General features: G+C 43.8%; 1 protein-coding gene across 12 annotated transcripts in view; it reads left to right on the plus strand.

Annotated features, from left to right (window-relative positions):
- The window catches only part of mio (GATOR complex protein mio), a 560,893-nt gene extending 541,915 nt beyond the window's left edge, over window positions 1-18,978 (plus strand). For 8 of the 12 annotated variants that reach the window (XM_075682900.1, XM_075682891.1, XM_075682892.1 and 5 more), the window contains one exon: window positions 18,645-18,978. In XM_075682900.1, the coding sequence (XP_075539015.1) occupies window positions 18,645-18,667 (23 nt within the window). In that variant the 3' untranslated portion in view covers window positions 18,668-18,978. Of the gene's footprint in view, window positions 1-5,666; window positions 5,783-15,696; window positions 15,890-18,644 lie in introns of those variants that run through there. The other 4 variants (XM_075682901.1, XM_075682895.1, XM_075682893.1 and 1 more) reach the window with 3 other exon arrangements.
- The last annotated feature ends 222 nt before the right edge of the window (window positions 18,979-19,200 follow it).

A 19,200-nucleotide genomic window follows, 5' to 3' on the forward strand; every position in this document is an offset into this window, starting at 1 on the left:
TCTTCCGTTCTCTCTGTAGCTTTAGAATAACAGTATTATAGATGTGAACTAGACGTTGTTAAATGTCTTGGATATTTGGTCTTTTGTGGTACATCCAATGGATATTTGTGGTTTGCCGGGCTACTGCCGCATGCACATTTCGATTACTTTTTCACCAGTGCTGGTTGCCGTCCATCGTGACGTAGCCAGTGCTCTTCATCTTAGATAGCTTTTAAAAAGAAAACTACTGTTTGCAGCAACCACTGCAGACGAAACCGCGACTGCTGTTGATGTGATCGTGGATGCAACCTTAAAATTCTGAAGTCGCATGGCCGACGAACACACTGAGCCAAAACGAAACCACTGTTTGCAGCAACTGCCAAGGAAACCGCAGTCGCTATAGACATGATCATAGATGACAATTACGCAGTTATGAAGGCACATGGCTGGTGCGCGCGTACAGAGTCAAAATGAAACTAGTTTGCTGCAACTGCTGCAGGTGAAATCGCAGCTGCTCTCGACGAGATCATGTACGACAACTACACAGTCACGAAAGCACGTGGCAAACCCAGGGCTATGCATGGTGGTAAACGCAAGAATAAAGGCTTTAGAGGCACAAATAGGCAAAAAACATTATGATGATACGGACTCGACGACTTAACATGGGTGGACGCTAACGCCATTTCGGCTCTTTTGCGTCACACATTTGTGGCACTCCAGCGCTCACCAAGCACCGAGAGTTGTCAGAATGAACCAATGTGTGGCAAAATATGTCCGAATTAACAAGAGTTTCATTGTATTAATTTTATAGGGATGGGCGAATAGTGATTTGGTCAAATAATTTCTAATCGAATAGTTCGAATAGTATATATCACACCTTTGTGAAAATGTGCATTTTTATCATGATTTGACTAATTTCCACAACTTATAAAGAATTAGAACACATGTAGGCACAGCATTTTGTGATATTGACATCTATTAACAGTTGAATTTTATTCAGAAATCACACACTGCTTTTTTTTACTGCATTCACAAATTTTCATGCAAGAATACCAGCTGCTCCATGTGGTCTGGGAGCAGCTGTTCCCGCCGGCTGCTAACATTTCCTGCTGTTGAAAACAGCCTCTCACTCCTTGCCTGTGTGGCAGGAATCGAGAGGTACTTTTGTGCAACCTTGGCTGGCTGCCGTGGCTCTTCCACCACTCCAAAGGGTTTTCTGACCTTGGAACCACAGGGGCATCCAAGTAGTCTGCCACTTGGCAAGGAACATTTTCATGTGCATTCTGTTGCACTAGTTGGAGCTTAATGAAGAAAAAACACTCCATAGAGTGTTAGTTGGAGGCTTCTCCATGTCTGGGCAAACAGATGTCCGGGCACAATAGTTTTGGGCTGGCATGAGCTCATTTGCTGCACTTGAAAGTGTGGCTTTTGCCTGCTTTTTTGGCTCTCTTCAGTGTAGCAAGTTGTCTTCGTAGCGAGGGTCAACTAGCATTGCATTTACTGGAACATGTGCCATGTTTAAGTCAGGGAACCTTGTTGCAAGACTGCGCAGAAGGCTCTTTGCAAATGATGCTACTTCCTCACCTTGAGGCACATGCTGATGTAGCACCACTTATGCACAATGCATTAGAGGTATCACTTGGGAAAGTGTAGGGTAGCGGTCTGTGCTCAGCTTGGTCGTTGCTTGGTCTAGGGGTTTCAAGACTTTTACAGCTGCAGCCATTAATTTCCATTCTTTGAAGTTCAAGTTGTCCACATCACATTCGCAAAGTTCAACTGAAATAGGGGCACGGAGTTTGCCGAGTCTCTCCATCATGGCGTACTCGCTGTTCCAGCGTGTGGGGACGTCATGGATCACTTCATGCTGGACCATGTGCATGTCCTTTTGAATGTCCATAAGCCATGCACGTGCACGCACACTTCTCTTCTAGGGACCCACAATCGCTCGACACTCCGCACAAAGCTGGGAAAAACTTGCCACTTCCCTTTTTGCATAATTTATATGTGCAGGGTAAGCGCAAAACAGGGAAGTCCTGACCACTGCGATTTGGCAACAGCTGAAACGAAGTTCCTGATGTTGTCAGTAATGACAAAAGTCGGGATGTTATCAGGCATACCCCACTCGTTGATCATATCTTGGAGAAATTTATTTATTTTATTTTTTATTTCACAATTACCCTAAAGGCCGTTTAGGGAGGGTATTACATAGGGTAAAGGTTACATCGGTGAGGTAAACAGTGCGTAAATGTAAATACAATAGAAAAACAAAACTTGGACAAAATTAATTACAGTGCATCAACATATAAACACAAAAAAACATTTAAAATAAAGATAGTTATCACTACAGCAACTCTAACTGATTTGTACAAACATGACGTCATGGAGGCTTTGGTTATCGGCGCATTAAAAAAAAATCAGTTTATCAGAGAGTGAAATGTGATATATTAGGTATGCATGGTACTGCATAGAGCGTCTGTAAATTTTGATGCATTTGTTTCCGTGACAATGTGCGATGGCAGATTATTCCACTCTTTCGCGGTGTGAGGTATAAATGACTGACCAAAATTGAGAGAATGACACATGATGCATTTGACTTTGCAAGAATGATCCCAACGCGGAAAAATGGCTGAGGGTTCACACATGAACTCGTTATGAAGAGATACGTGATAGTAAAGCTTATGGAATAGTGTTAAACGAGATATATTATGGCGAAGGAACAAGGCTTCAAGCTCAATGCGATTTTTTAATGCGGTTACGCTGGTTTCTCGTGAATAATCTGAAAAGATGAAGCGTACAGCACAGTTCCGCAGGGCTTCTAAGTCAGTTATTAGATATGTCTGATGGGGATCCCATATGGCTGACGCCTACTCTATTCTAGGCCGTATTAGTGTTGTGTATGCCAATTTGCGTTAGTGTACGGAAGCATGTTTGAGGTTATGTTTAAGAAAAACAAGCGAACATTTTGCAGATGCGAGGATATGGTTAATGTGATTATTCCACATCAAGTTAGGGGTTAGGTGTACGTCAAGATATTTGTAGCTGGAAACTTGTTCAACAGGGCTGCCTTGAACTATATTTTCTCCAGTATGCTACTGTGGCATTGGTTTGCAGGCGAGGGTGTATGCGTGCTGTTTGAAGTCGCAATCCATCATGTGGGCCGTAACACACACATAGCAGTCGCCGGCCCTCGATGTCCACCGATCTGTTGCCAAAGCGAAGCACTCGGCACTACCGTTGTCAAATACGTCCCTAAAGTGCTTCTTCAGGTCATTTTTCTGCGTCGCATACAAGTTCGGAATGACTGTTCGTGAGAGGGTGTTCCGTGACGGAACTATGTACTCCAAAATTGCAGAGCGCATAATCTCGATGAAGCTCTCTTCTTCGACCACACTGTACGGCTGCAGGCTGCGTGCAATGAATGCTGCTATGATAGCCCCTTTGACTTGCTTTTCTTTTTCGGCAAACTGTTAGGTTGGTGCATTTCCAAGTATTCTTTGTACTTGCCTGGACGTTTCTTCAAGTGGGTGACAAGCGTTATCGTAGTGCTAGTGGGCGTCTTCAAAACAACTCCGCAGGTCTTGCAGTGCGCTTTACTTCGACCAGGCACTTTCAGGAAAAAGTTCCATATCGGGTTCGTGTGCGTACACTGCCCAGACACAGGCACGGTCGATGCCACCTTCACCTATTGGGGGCAAGGACTTATGGAGTTGCCAATTGTCGGAAGCGCCCCCCATGTGGCACGCTCCTGACAGGTTTGGCTAACGGCGCTCAATAATAACACCACGCGGCAGCCCACCTGGAGATTTCAGTAAGTACTCTCGAAATGAGGGAAGTTTTTTACTGTCAAAATAATGATCTTGGGCAAACTGAAAGCACAGAATCGTTTACAGATGCTATTTCTTTGCCGAATATGTACAGTGAATGCCACTGCGCACGGTCGCCGCGATGGCGTCTCCCGAACTGTCTTCTTGCATGAAAGCTAGACGAATGCAGAGAGCAAACTATGTGAAATATGTTCTTATAGTGCACTGTCTGTATAACCAAATGGAGCATAACAGAATGAAGCCTCAATGCAGCGATCGCACGGGTTCGCAGCGACCAACAGCACGTCTGCATGCATGTCCACACATAATGTTTTGCTTTCACTGTGAGCGCATGTTTCTTTTTCACACCGTGCCCTGAGCTTTAGGCCGAAGAATACGAGCATTGGACAATACAAAAGCAACCATTGTTGCAAGGACGTTATCAGACCTGTTCAAAAATCGTTTCGTTATAGAGACTTCGACGCCTACGGCGACTGTGATGTGCCACCGTGATGATTCAATCTGTTTTTTTTTTCTAAATGCTTGGACGTTTCAATATTATTTCTCAAGTTGCATCACACTGTATGTTTATCTGTCTTCGCAGGGTGCAATTTCTCGCTGTTTCTTTTTCGTAATCCAGTACATTAATTCATAACACAAACATGACCATGTGCCATTCCTTTTCTTGATGTGCTTCTTACTGCTCCCTTTCCATTTCAGTGAACTTGCCAGAATCTAGCATCAGCAAGTTCATAGACCAAATAAAGTGTCATGACATTAGCCGGGCAGCGGGCGCGGGCGAGCGTCTTAGTGCGTGTGTCCGGCTACTTATCAAACATCACAATCTCGATGCCGTAGCAGAAATCTTCCTCGCAATAGTGCTTGCTGCATACGCGAGTTGCAGCCAATGGCTGTTTGCCGGTTCTAAGTTTCGCAAGCCAAGCTTCATGCAGCTTCTTCTATGGCTACGTGTGAATAAGGCTGACACCAGGCTCCGTTGCGTACGTCCAGCACTGCGGCACCAAGCAGTAGCCTACCATGCTGCACGCCTCCAAATGCAGCCACTACCTGTTATAGTGCTCGCAAATGCGGTCAAGCAGATACCCAAAGTGGGAAAACCTCACCACTTAATCAGAACCATAGCCCAGATGGGACTTTAAACTCTCGTTGTCAGCTCGCTCCAGTGCTTCTGAAACAGCCAACGTGGCAGCTGTATCCACGTGATCCCTCATGCCACGTCACGCCGACGGTGGCGCCAGCTTTTCCAGTGGTGGAGCTCGCTCCCAATAGCGGCAGCGGCCAACACATGAATAAGCGTAACTGAAGGTCAGGCCAACGCCGAGGCTTTGTCATGGGAAGAAGAAAAAAAAAAGCAAGGAAAAAAATTGATGTCTACACCAATGCAGGGCCGCCCACGTAGTGAGCTATACAGCGACGACATATTTCCGGCTTTTTAATGCAAAAATGTATAGGCTTCGAGTACCGCAGCTGCTGTATGGCAGCAATGACATATAAAACATAGTCTCAGATTTCTATTTGTGCAGGTCATTTGTGGCTTTTGGCTGCCTATTCGAGACCACCGAATAATTCGAAAATATAGAATACCTTAATTTGAATTGAAGCAAATAACGAATAGAGAACTATTTGATAGAATATTCGACAGCATCGAATATTCGTCCATCCCTAGCATTAAATAATCCGTACGCCTGCTGGGACCAAAGGACGAGTCCAAATTATCAGATTTTCCGAATAAACGAAGGTCGTTGTAACATTAAACTGAATTAAAGAACAGATCAGTACACAGCAAAACGTAGCAAATGCAATCACAGAAACAAAAGGCCATACCGTCAGCAGTGCACGCTTCAGCTAACCCTGGCCCCGCAGGGTGCCTGCTGCACACATGCGAACCTCTGACAGTGGTTCGCGGCAGTCGAGCTGTTTCGTGGGTGGCCTACAGAGCATCAAGCACTGTGCCATCTTCGTAGCATTCATAATACCACGTGAGTGTTCATTCAATAAACCTGTAGCCGCTGGATGACGCATGCTCGTAGGTGTATTGCCATGCGGTGATGTCGATGTCCCGACAATGGTTATTGAAATAATTTAATGCTTCCTTTGTATGGTTGTTCTGCTTACAATGTTGCAAACAAGTAACCTGAAGACAAGTGGATGCGTTCTAAAATGCAAATGCAAAAGCTTTGAGTGGGTTGGGTTGTGCATTGCTTGTGATGAACATTGTAGCAGCAGAGAAATATCTTTCTCTAATGACATTCTTTTCAAAGTCATTTGAAATTCACATGTTGCAAGAATGTTAAGACATATTTGGCGCAGATAAGGCATGCACAAAAGGGCATAGAGGACACAGGGGCCTCTTTCAACTGATTTAATTGGGGTGCAGACCCACGAAGAAATAGACAAATTCATGCATGCACAGGCTAATCACAGTATTTGAGGCAACCAGTGGTCGAACAATTTCATGTCTGATTGACACAACACGAGCGACGTATCACTGATACAACTAAAGCTTTTCCTTCTCATGTAGTGCACTTTCATTAATTCAGTCTCATTTGTGCTTGTATCAAGAATCTTCACCCCACCAAAGCGTGGTTTTCACATGCAGTGTGCAGCCTGCATGCTCGAGTGCCATTTGTTTTTTAAGATGTAGGTTGTGTTTGCTGGCTCGTTCATTTGAACACATTGCCCAGTTCTTCCGACGTAGAACCTGCCCCACATAAGGGGAATTTCACACACCACCCCTGTGGCACATTTTTATTTATGTACATCATGCTGCAGGCCGTGTGGCCCAAGCAGGAGGGGCAGGGTAACAAATAAGAAATATGCGTACAAAAGGCAGAATTGCAAAAATGTGAAATTCAAGAAATGAAACAATATAGCACGAAACAGCAATGTTAGTTAGGAAATACTAATAATATGAGTTTGGATTGATTCTGGGGAGTTCAGATGATGGAAAGGGATGAGGTTCCATTCTTCTATAGTTCGAGGAAAGAATGAAAATTTTAAGAGGTTTGTCCTGGCAACGTAAGTCGAGATAGCGAGGGGGTAGGAATGACGAGTTTTCCTGGATGCAGAAAGCGTTATGTATGGACTAGGATCTAAAGAAAATTTACGGTTTAACAAGGAGTAAAGGAACTTCAGGCGTATTATTTTTTGCCTCGTTTGAAGGGTGTGAAAGCCATTTCAATCAATCACTCAATCAATCTTTATTTTTCATTCTGTCAATGATACAGAAAGAAGGACTGTGACAAAAGCTGTTTTTCAGAACAGCTTCACTAAGCCACAGCCCCATAGAAAAATTTCGGAGCGGTAACAGCACTACTGTAAAATAAATCAAAAACTGAAACTTGACAGCGTAGTACTATAGGGCACACACTAAGTAAAGGAAATGTTAAGGTAATACATAAGTTAAGGCAGTTTTTACAGTCGTCGTAAATATACATACAAAACAGTTACCTTGAAAAAACGAATATCGGAAATGCTATCAAATTACAAATGTCTGCAATAAATACACTGAATGTACAGGAAAAAACAATATAGAAATCAGCTTGTTACAAACAGTTACATACAACCAGATAAAAAAATTCGATACGGTTATGGATTTGATAAACGAGACAAAGTTTGTGATAAAACCAGTGTTAAGTAGTAGAAATCTCGGAGCTATACATCACTGTTTATAACTTGCGGATATCCTGATATGAACAATCAAACAAGTCAAAATTTTTAAGGTCATAGTGATTGAGAAGGGACAGAAGAGTGTAAGACAAGCGCTCATTTCTGGAGTTTAATCGTGCTGTGTCTACTTCCCAACTTTCTCCTTGACACGTGGGATAATTTAAATGCCTAATTCTTAAATTGGCCACAACGTGCAAATTTGTTATCTTCTTACGAGTTTCTAAATTGAATTTTCTGCTTAACGTATAATTGTATGCCTGGTGTATTTTAACTGTTCCTGAACTGCAGAATAAAACATTAGTAGATGCCGCAAAAGGTGCATTGAAAGTATGCCTAATGCATTTTTTCTGAACCAAGTATATTTGATTTAGATTAGTGACCGTCGTTGTACCTCATACTAGTTGGCAATAATTTAAACGAGAGCTAAAGAGCGAGTGATAGAGCAGAAGCTTGATTCCTTTTGGAAGTAAGTATCGAAGCCAACCAATTACGCCTGTCACCTGAGCTAATTTTTGCAGGACATGTCGTACGTGGTAATCCCAACTCATATTCGCAGGAAAAAATATGCCCAGACATTTAAAATGATCAACTATTTCAATAGTGCGAGTACTCAGTACTATGTCTTCATGCGGTGGAATAATTTTATTTTTTGGTCGGAATATAACAGCTTTTGTTTTATTTTTGTTAATACGCATAGCATTTGCTCCTGACCATCTCTCTAGCGTTTTCATTGTGTGATTACAAGTTCTGATAAGCTCGTGAATATCATGCCCTGAAAAATGTATGCTGGTATCATCAGCATATATTATGTATTTCGCCTCGCAATTATTATTTACAATGTCATTAAGATAGATATTAAATAATAGTGGGCCTAGAATACTGCCCTGTGGCACTCCTTACAGCAAAGGTTTCACTCCGGAAATAAGAGTCACTTATCTGAACGACCTACTGTCTGTTCGATAAATAAGAGTCAATAAGCATTAAGGCTTGTCCACGAATACCATAGCAATGCAATTTCTTTAACAATATTTTATGGTTTACTAAATCAAAGGCCTTTGAAAAATCAATAAGAATGCTGAGAATGAGCGCCTTATTTTCAAATTGTTTAAGAACATACTCTTTTTGCTCCAAGAGCGCCAGTTCAACCGATTTATTTTTGCGAAAACCAAATTGATTAGGTGTAAATAAATTATATTTTTCAATGAAACTTGAAAATCGAGTGTGCAGAACTTTTTCGAAGGCCTTTGAGAACACAGGAAAGATACACACCGGTCTATAATTGCCAAAGTTATTTCGGTCACTTTTGCTATTTGCATATTTAAAGGAAAGACAGAGTTAGTTAAACAAATGGTAAAGATATCGGCTAAAATCGGTGCGATAACATCAGACACGTCTTTAACAGCATGTATTTGAATTCCGTCGATATCACAACTGGCGCTATTTTTTATACTTTTTATTGTTGATAAGACTTCGTGCGCGGTGACAGGACGCAAGTACAATGATTGAGCGTTGTGAGCACTTAAGTATTCGCACGCATCAGCCGGGGTTCCGGTCGTTATCATACCAGCGAAAAAATTATTAAATGTGTCAACCAAATCTGATCCATCCATATCTATACCGTCTGCTTCTAGTTTTGAAACAGGGGCGGTAAAGTGGCCGCGATGAAGGAGTGTGTTTAATCTAGACCACAGTACATCAGAACGATTGCCAGGAACTTATAGATATGTGGATTGATACTGAGTTCTCGTGGATCGCAAGCGTTTTGTAAGTTTGTTACGATAAAACGTTTTGTGCGCAAACAAACAGGGACGAAGAATAGGGGCAACACAAGGACGAGTGCTCGTCCTTGTGTTGCCCCTATTCTTCGTCCGTGTTTGTTTGCGCACAAAAAGTTTTAAGATGAATCTGTTCCAACTAGGCCGACTCGCAGTTATGTTACGATAAGACTTGAAGGCCAGCCAGTCCTCCGGTAAATGAGTATGTAGGAATGTTTGGTAAAGTTTATCTCTTGTTTTGATTTAATGACGCATCTCAGACGCTATCCATAGTTTTCGTGTTTTACAATTTAATCTGCGCTCTTTTAGTGAAAAATTTTAATGTTATAATCGCTTGAAAATTGCAATAAATTTATCGTAAGCATTGTTTGCGTCAAGAGATTTTCTTATATCGCTCCAATCTGTTTGCAATAGACTGTTACGAAATGCACTGAGTGCCACAGGTGTAATTAACCGAAACTTAATTATTTGAAGTTTTGGTCTACTTTGTGTCAATAGCTCCGCACATAAAAATATTGGAAGATGGTCACTGATACAACATGACAAAACACCTGACCCAATAATATTCTCAGACAAATTTGTAATAAAAAGATCTAGGACTGACACGCATTCAAGTGCCACTCTCGTGGGTATGTTGTGTTTATGAAATCATTAGACGGTATGATACATAGTATTAAAGTCACAGCTAGCAGAGCTTGTAGAACTGACGTCAATATTGAAGTCTCCCCCAGCAATTAATGTATACTTATTTTCTGCCATAAATGAAAGGAATTGATCACAAAAATCAAGAAACTTTGCAAGATCGCCATTTGGTGGTCGATAAACTGTAATCACGTTATTGTTTGCACGTTGTGGGTATGCGCGACTCTCACGCGTCCCCTGATATCTTCTTTTCCCGCATAGCTCCCGTCTCCTGCAATGCGGCTTCGCCGCGTGGCCTGGCGCCCGCGGCGGTCGGGAGTGGCTGAAGCGCAATGCGAGAGATGGATGGCGTGAATGTTGCGCTGCTAGCGCCGCCTCACGGCAGGGTTACTTGGGTGCGGGAAAGACAAGCCGCTTCCTCTTTGGCTGTGGGTCGGCGAACGCCACGGACGTCCCGTGCGTGCACCGATCCATGCTTCTACGAGACCGTCTCGTGTGGCCTCCTTCGAACGCGCCATCGTTCGCGTGACTGTACGTGCGAACGACCAGGCATTGGGATCCAGCATGGGGGCGAACATATTCGCTCGCTATCAGGTCGCGGTGAGTCGGGCTTCCTAGATTTGTTGTGCGCCCATCGGCATGTTTTGTGGATAGCAACTCGACTAGCAGGCATTGATCTATGAAAGGTGCAATAAATGCCCTTGTGATTGTTTGCACTACTGTGTTGACATTCCTTTGTCCCAAGAGCATGGGTGTGAGAACCCCACAACGTATACAAAGCATTTCATAATCAGGGGTTGTCTGGGTAAAGTAATCCAATAGCTGACATTCCATGCTTTCGCAAACCAACAAAGAAACACCCCCACCACGGCCGTGCATGCAATTTAAATAAAATGTCCTGTAATTGGACAGTGTAAAGACGTCACATTCATTAGTCCTCCAAGTTTCAGTCAGCATTATGGCGGAGTATTGGAATGAAAATTCAGTGAAAAACACTTCTAGGTACAAGACTTTATTTCTAATCGACCTCGCATTTAGGTGCACGCATCTGCATGAATTAGGAGGTAGCCGACATACAATGTCGTTAATGTCATTTGGCAGATAATAACGGTGATTGGTCATTTAAGTTACTTTCACAGAGTAACATAGCGGTGATTAGATTGTCTAGAGTTGGTTAAGGTCAGCATAGCTCCCAATGTGAACAGCACGTGCTCCTTTCTTCTTCCGGACCAGAACCTTACCGTGGCTGTACCAGACGTATTCGTAGCCTTTATCCTTAGCCATTTTCTTTTATTCTTGTAGCAGTTCCCGGCAGTGCTGCGTCAGATTCTCTTGAATAAAAACCATCGGGTCGGACTGTTTCACGTTACTTTTGTTCGTTAACCATGCATCCCTTGTTTGTTGCTGAACAAAGTGTACAATTATTCCTGGTATTGTCTCTGGTCTTGCTGGTAGCCTATGAACTGATACCACGTCCAATTCGACCACATGGAGAACTTTAAGTTTGTCAGCGACTGTGTTTAGTGATGCAATCAGGTTTTCATGCAGCACTACGTGGACCCCATGAATTTCCAAGTTAAGCCTTCTGCTTCTGTATTCTAGCTCATTTGTCTGGCGCTCAAGATCACTTTGTGCAGTTGCGCGAGTGGCATCTCTTGCCTCCAGTTCTGCTACCTTCTTTCTTAGCTCTTTAATTTCATGGTCCTGGCGATTGATTATTTTTTCAAGATCGTCAAATTTGTTTGACATGAACTGTAGACTGCTCCATCTTTTCAACCTTTTCTGTCAAAATCGGAAGACTTTCAAGCTTCTTATTAATGGAAGACAGAATTGCTTTCATATATGAACCATCATGGTTGTTACTTTCTACTGAAACTGATCCCGGACTACGGCAGGGCGGACACCACCAAGTTTCCTTCTGCGCAGCATTTTTACCTTTGCAAGATTTTTCTTTGATTCCTGCACACTTTCCTAAATGACACATGCGGCGACATTCACTACACTCTACATCACAGTCGTCAGATATAGACAGATGACATGTTGAACACAATGTTGACATTGCAAGAAGCAAAATGTTTTCAGCAGCGGAAGCAGCAACAGTACTATGCAAAATGTGTTTGACTTAATTACTGACCTGTGACAACGTGAAAACAGTGCCAAAATTAAGCAGTGATTGCAGGGTGCTGCCGCCACTTGCCAAACTGCCAAAATGACCGCCGCCGCAGGAAGGAAGGCTATTTATCTTGATGTGGTCCACTGAAATGGTGCCTGCGCAGTAGTCCCGCTGTACAGTGCAGCGCGGTCAGGTTGGTCGAAGCTTCCGAATATGTAGGCAGATGATCCTTTTCGCAGCTGACCACGATAGTGAACTTTCCACGGGCCCAAGCGGCAGGCACTGCTACGTCCGAAACAGCATCTATTCCTGCGACAACGTGAAGACAGTGCCAAAATTAAGTGGCTATTGCAGGGTGCTGCCGCCGCTGTCGAAATCTATTTCTATTTTGTCCGCAGTAATTCAGTTATAGACTCTTCTCGGCTGTATTTGGAAAAAATGGAACGTATGGCTCTTCTCTGTATCCTTTCAAGGGCGTCAATGTTGATTTTGGTAAACGGGTCCCAAATAACGCATGAGTATTCCAATTTGGGTCGAATAAATGTGATATTGGCTAATGATTTTACTTCATGAGATGCATGTTTAAGCTTATGGCGAAGGAGACATAGCTTTCTGAAAGCAGCAGAGGCGGTAGCAGCAATATGGCTATTCCAATTTAGGTTGTTAGTAATTGTAATTCCAAGATACTTGTACTCACTCACTTCGGCCAAGGGATCTTGGCCAATAGAATAAGAAAATCTCAGGGGTAGTTTTTTGTTTTTTATACGTAGCAGCACAGATTTATCTGAGTTATGTTTCATTCCCCACTTGTTGCTCCACTCAAGAATGTTGTTTAAGGCTAAATGAAGAGATAGTTGATCACGAACTGTAATAATATCGTTAAAAATGATACAGTCGTCTGCGAACAGACGAATATTGACAGGGGCCTCTATTACATCAACTATATCGTTACAATAAATAAGAAATAGTAGTGGGCCAAGCGTGCCATATGTCATGCCATATGTAGTGCCATGCTCCTTTCTGCAGCCTCGCCGGCTGGTTTCCTTTTGGGTGGCATAATAGGAATAAAATACAGAATGCCGACCAAAATGGGGTTGTCTAAAATATTAAAGGATTGGGCTTTCACACGGAAGCCTTGTTCCCTGAGCTGAGAGGCAAAAAACCCTCAGCTTAAATCTGCATCAAAATTGCTTCAGGCATCTTGCATATGTTGGCGGGAGATTGCCATCGTTTCGATTAAAGGGAAGCTGAAGAGTGTCGAATTCAATAAGACGCTCATATACGGATGCGCGAACCTTGTAAACCATGCAGGTAAAATTTTGGGGGGGGGGGGGGGATTTTTCACTTAGGAGCAACGCAATCGTCGGTTAAAATTGCGCTGTAGCTCCGCCCCCCGTCGAGCGCCGCGCGCTGCTGCTGATGCTGACGATGCGAGCGGAGACCGGAAACCGCGGCGTAGTGACGTCAGCACTGGTGTTCCGTTCCTTCACACTCTCTGCGACCATGCCTGACCGGGCTTGTTTCTGTGTGCATGCTGTCCTAATCTGCTTTGCTCAACCCTACATTCCTTTGTTTGTGTGTATATAGGAGTGGTAGTTGACGTGCGCAGCATCAATTGAACTTGCAGGCCGATCATGTCGGCGTTCTGTGCAGCCTACGCTTGCACGAACACCAGCGGCCACGATGATGTTCCGATGTTCCATTAGTTCCTGCAAGACAAGAAGCTTTCAGCTAAGTGGGAGGCTGCTGTGAAACGAAACAACTTCAAGCGTTCAAGAACAACAGTGTTGTGCTCTAACCACTTCTGTGACGATTACTACCAGAGTTTATCAGTAATGCGTGCTTTGGGTTCTCCTTCGTGTTAGCACTCTTAACGGAAGGTGCATGTTTATCTCCCACCCTTGACACAGGTTTCATCGATAAGCGCCGCGAATTTTCTATTCGCACGTGTGTTGTGAAAGCCTGCATGCAGCTACCATAACGCAGTGCAAGCATAAAGTTTGCATGTGTTGGAAGGACTGCTCACGCCAGAACGCTGCGCTCCCCCTTTTCTCGCACACATAGAGAAACCGACCATCTCACGTAGCTGACGGAATTCGTCGGTTACGAGTAGCGTACGGATGGCGCACTGATGAAGGTTCTAAACTACACATGCTACAACAGCTGGTAAATTTTTCCCGCGTTTGAACCGTCTGTGTAGATTGCCGACAGCTTTGGGGCAGCGCCCAAATGCCGAAGATCGCCTCACCGCTTACGTTCTACGAGGAGGCATGCAGGAACATAACACTACAGTTGTTTGCCTGGAAACATACTCACTGGAACGCTGAATGCAGCTTAGCAAAAAACATACTCGCCAAAGAACATTTCGAACACAAGGAGATGCTAACACTTCGCCTTCATTCGCGTGGAAAGCAGTGCTTGCACCAGCATTTTTGCTTCTTGGAGAGGCCCGCTCTTTGCAATCGGCTCGTACATGTAGGGAGTAAAGTATAAACCCCTTACAAGTGATCTTGCATGCGACAGCTACAGCGTGACAAGTGAGGCGATGGCTGTCACGTTCACTCGTCGCCTGCGAACCGAACTCCACGCGAGCGACGGCTTTGAGAGACGACTTCCCGGTATGAGCGCAGCAATATACGCGCCGAAACTAGCGCGACGCATGATTTATCAATTTAAGTTGATGTATTTTACTGAAAAAGGAGCATAAAATATTTCTGAAGGTCTTGCACTAGGTTCTTATTCTTGCACGTGTAAAATTCAATAGTTTGCTCGTTCCGTGCAACAAACAGTAGTATTTGAGTTATGTACATCCAATTCCGGCTTCGCACTATTGGCTAGTTGCTCATAGCACTTCTGGGCGACGAGTGATGAGTTCTAGATTTCTATAACCGAGCGATCGAGCGACAACACCGAGCGATCTGTTCAAGCGATGGCCCGTTTTGTCGCTCGAAGCTGTCGCCCGTCACCATCGCGCGCAATATCGCTCTTGTGGAGTTCGGACTTAACGCCGAACTCCTCAGAGAAATGCAACCTCTCAAAATTTTCAATGACTGTCTCAGCAAAACAGCACCAAACTACCTTGCACCATGCTTTGTGTGTAGCGGCAGCAGTCGGTCCGGATGAACATCATTGTTGACGTCACGAGGCGCCCAACCAATCACAGGTGGAAACGAGGCGTGCGAGCTGGGCGTGTCTGCTGCTGCACTTTTCGTCGAAATAAAATATGTTTGCGCATTCTTTCGCTCAATTTTGATGCAATATTCGAATTCAGAGGGTTGAGAACTACGACGTACTGCTCTTCACTCATCTTTTCTGGAAAAGCTCGCAGCTTCCCTTTAAGCGTGTGTGCGGTTGTTTGGATAGTCAGGGATTCCAGATACAGTCGCTTTGTCCAGTTCTTTTCTTGGGCGATGACTGAAGCTTGGCTGCAGTTGAAATTGTGCTGCTTGGCTTTTGCGTGCTCAGCGAGTCCACTGGAAGTGACTTTTTTCTTTTTCACGTCGTTCATGTGCTCCTTTAGACATCGTTCAATATTGCCACTTTCACCAATATAGATATAATCGCAGTCTGCACACGGTATCTTATATGCACTGCGAGGAAACTTTTCCTTTCCTAGTTTGTCCTTGACGTTGACATGCTCTTTTCGTAACTTGCGGCTGGGAACATGGGTGACTTGCACATTATATTTATGCAGGACATGTGCCAAAGCTCCGCTGATGCTGGGAACATATGGGATGGTGGTGCAGCGTTGGCCGGAGGCATCACGTGGTTCCCTAGGGCACAAGGCTCTTTTTTTCCAAAGAAACAATAAAGCTTTTTGGGTAGCTGCACATGCCGAGCTCATATCGAATGCAGGCCAAATCAGAAACTAAACCTGCTGGCTTGCTACAAATCCTTTGGGCTTTCTGTATTAATGATAAAGCCACTGACCGCTTGTGGCCCCCTGGGTTTACAGAAGTGAAGTGCAGATACCGCCCTGTGCGGTGTGCCTGTCCTTCCTGTGGACTTTGAAAGACAACCACTGTCTGTCCCTTTCTACCACCACGTCCAGAAGAAGTAGCCATCCAGGGTCCTCCTCTTTGACAGTGAAATTTATGGCTTCCTCAATGCTATTTAGGCGATTCGTGAAGGCAGCCAGGGCATCTTTCTTTATGATGCAAAAGCAATCATCAACGTAGCAGCAGAAAACTTTCGGAGGAGGATAAAAGGAAGCCAAAGCCCAAACGAAAGTCCCTTTTCATGGTTTCTGAAACTTTCCGGTTAAAAAATAAAATTGTCCATATGTCAAAAAACCTTTAAAATTAGAATGATGTCCCATTTGAAAGCTTCATCTAGGTGATCTACACCAAATAAAAATATATTGCACAGCAGCAGCAAAATACATGAACCATTGCAAAGCCATATTGTTATGGGGATGTTGGGTGTACATATAGAAAGACTGTATTTATAATATATACACAAGCAGAGTCAGACTAGTTAAGATGGCTGACCAGCAACAACACGCAGCAGCCAGCGTCTTGCGATCTTCTTCCTTCCTCTTCTTTTATCATTCTATAACAGGACCCCCAGGTGCTGAAGCACCGTCTCAGCACATCTTAAGCAATGAATTGCGAGCAAAGTATAGCTTCAGCCACGAAATGGACACGATGTCAACAGGCATCGGACTTGAGGATAGATCAAACTGTAATGACAAGATCTCGTAATTGACGTCGTTAACTTGACGGATGGATGGATGGATGGAAGATATGAGCGTCCCCTTTGAAATGGGGTGATGGCAGTTGCCACCATGCTCAGCTTTTTATTTTTGTTTAACTGTGTTGGAAGTTATTAAAATTCACCATTTTCTTTAAATACGTCTTCCTACACTTTTAACCTTATGTCACCTCTCTGCTTTTGAGCCACCAATGCTCCAATCGCTTTTTGCTAATTTCCACCGCATATTTATTTATATGACTATTGTTATCTCTGAACCTTAGGGCGTGAATGTGCCCGCATCGACATCAGGATGGATACCATCACATTTTAATATGAGGTGTTCTATTGTTTCTACAGATTTACAACACACAGTACATGTGTCTTCTTCTTCGTTAAATTTAGGATGTAGGACCTCATAAAGCCCTGTGTAGTGAGAGAGAAGCTTCTGGGAGAGGCCGACTTGACGACATGGTGACCAAATGAGCACCTAAGCACCTGGGTCAAACTTATCACAATAGCACCGGTCGTAACGCTCTTTTTGTGTTTGCTGCGAGGCTAATAAATGAGATTGAGAAACTTGATGCACCATGTGAGTACGATCGTTGACTTCACAAGCCTACTCAATTGCAACACATGGCACAGAAGGGAGGATGGTGTCAAACGGCAGCGTGGGGTCACGACCATACAAAAGATAAAAGGGTTAATATCAGATTTGCATCTTCCTCACTCTGGGATGGGCACACTTCTGTGGATAGAGAGGAGCAAAGGCTTCAAGCAAGCAGTGAAAGCACTAGTTGCACCATTCCTGCAAGGGTGAGGGCCAATAGTGCCACTTTACTGAAGTGTCTCATGGTCTTTGGCTGCCACCATATGAGACCTCTGATTTTCGCTGTCATGCGAAAAACATCCTTTAGTCCCTCCTTGGGCTTTTTCAGTCAGGGTATCCTCCGTGCCCACCTAACTGGTGCCTGTATTGTAAGAAAGCGTTTCTCTTTGACATCGCACATTCTCTCCTCTTCTATACACCAGATGGCAGTCTAGCTTACCATTCTGTGTTCTGCGCCAGGTAGCATTATTAATGCGAAGCATTCTTTGCCTCATACTGAGCACTTCACAGTAAGTTCCTGCGGCACCTCATTTTGGGCCTCTTCAATAAAACAAGTTACATGTCCAATGGTAGCTAGATACAAACCAGTGTACTCCCAGCACAATAGCTCAGTAACCCACTGTGAGAGCTGTGCCAAGTGCTCTTATTGTAGAGCTCTCACTCCACCGTTGGATTCCTACTTTTGTCTGCCCACAGGAGTGCATCGTCGTGCTCACAGCCACTCACACAAACGTCACTCAGACTCTAGAGTGGCTCTGAGTGAGTTGACTCGTGAATGAGTGTGTTGACCTGTATACTTCACTGTCAGTGGTTTTGTTATGCTTTCACTGAGAACAGTGATAGCAGTGATAGACAGAAACAGAAGCATATTAAAAAGATAGGCAAAGTTTGGCGCAAGTGAGCTATGAGCCGATGTTTAAAAAGCAGCAAGCTGGTTTTGGAGGGAAGCAGCTTTCTTCTATTGCCTTTTTTGGCAAAATGAAAAGTACTCAAAAGCACTGTGGCAAGCAAAGTAGGAACACAATGATGCAGAGGAGTACAGGGCACGATAGTCATTGATGGCAACTGCTTTGAAAATACCTTGGATTAGAGTTAAACTTGCATGAGAAAAGCTCTGGTTTAGCCACTTTATGCAGTGTCTTATGTCATGGCCCAGAAAACAGTCTTACACTGTCGGCACCACCTACAACTGCACACTGTGAACCTTGTCGAGCCAGGCAATTGATGTAGCTAGCAGAGAAACATATTTTTTCACTGCAACATCAGACTGCTCGGTATATTGTGCTTTGTGACCACTTTGTTCTCTGTTGTGTAATGTCAGCCTCGTTAATTTCATGCAGTGACCATGCTGACTGTCCCGTGACTGGCTGCAATTGCAAGTGCTCGGCTCTGGACAGTGCTGCAGTTCATACTGCCCGTAACATACGCAGTGATTGAGGACAGTGGTTCGCTGCTTGTCTTCTTCACCTCGACCCCAGTGAGCACTGCCCCTCAACTGCTCATTTTATAACCGGCTACTGTCGGCTTTTGTTTGAAGGCACTGGAATGGAGGCATGCTCCTCAAAACAACTCATAGCAGTAATTCCCAAGGACCTTTCCAAAAAAGCTTTTGAGTTGTGGCGTGTTTCTGGAATACTGAAATAAAGTATGCATCTAGTTTTTTCTTTTCTTTAACAGAGCCCTGTCAGCCTATTCCTTACAATATAAAGCTTCAATCCCTTGAAAGCACAACAAACAATAAAATTGTGAAATAAGAACAATAAAAATGCATTGAAAATGATAGAAATGCGTTGGCAACAATGAAATGCATCACCAACTAGAGCAACTCCGGCACTAAGGTGCACTCTAACTAAGGTCTGAATCTGAGCAATGCCACATGATTGAAGGGAACAGTGC

This window comes from Dermacentor variabilis, chromosome 2 (genome assembly GCF_050947875.1).
Source record: "Dermacentor variabilis isolate Ectoservices chromosome 2, ASM5094787v1, whole genome shotgun sequence".
NCBI lineage: Eukaryota > Metazoa > Arthropoda > Arachnida > Ixodida > Ixodidae > Dermacentor > Dermacentor variabilis.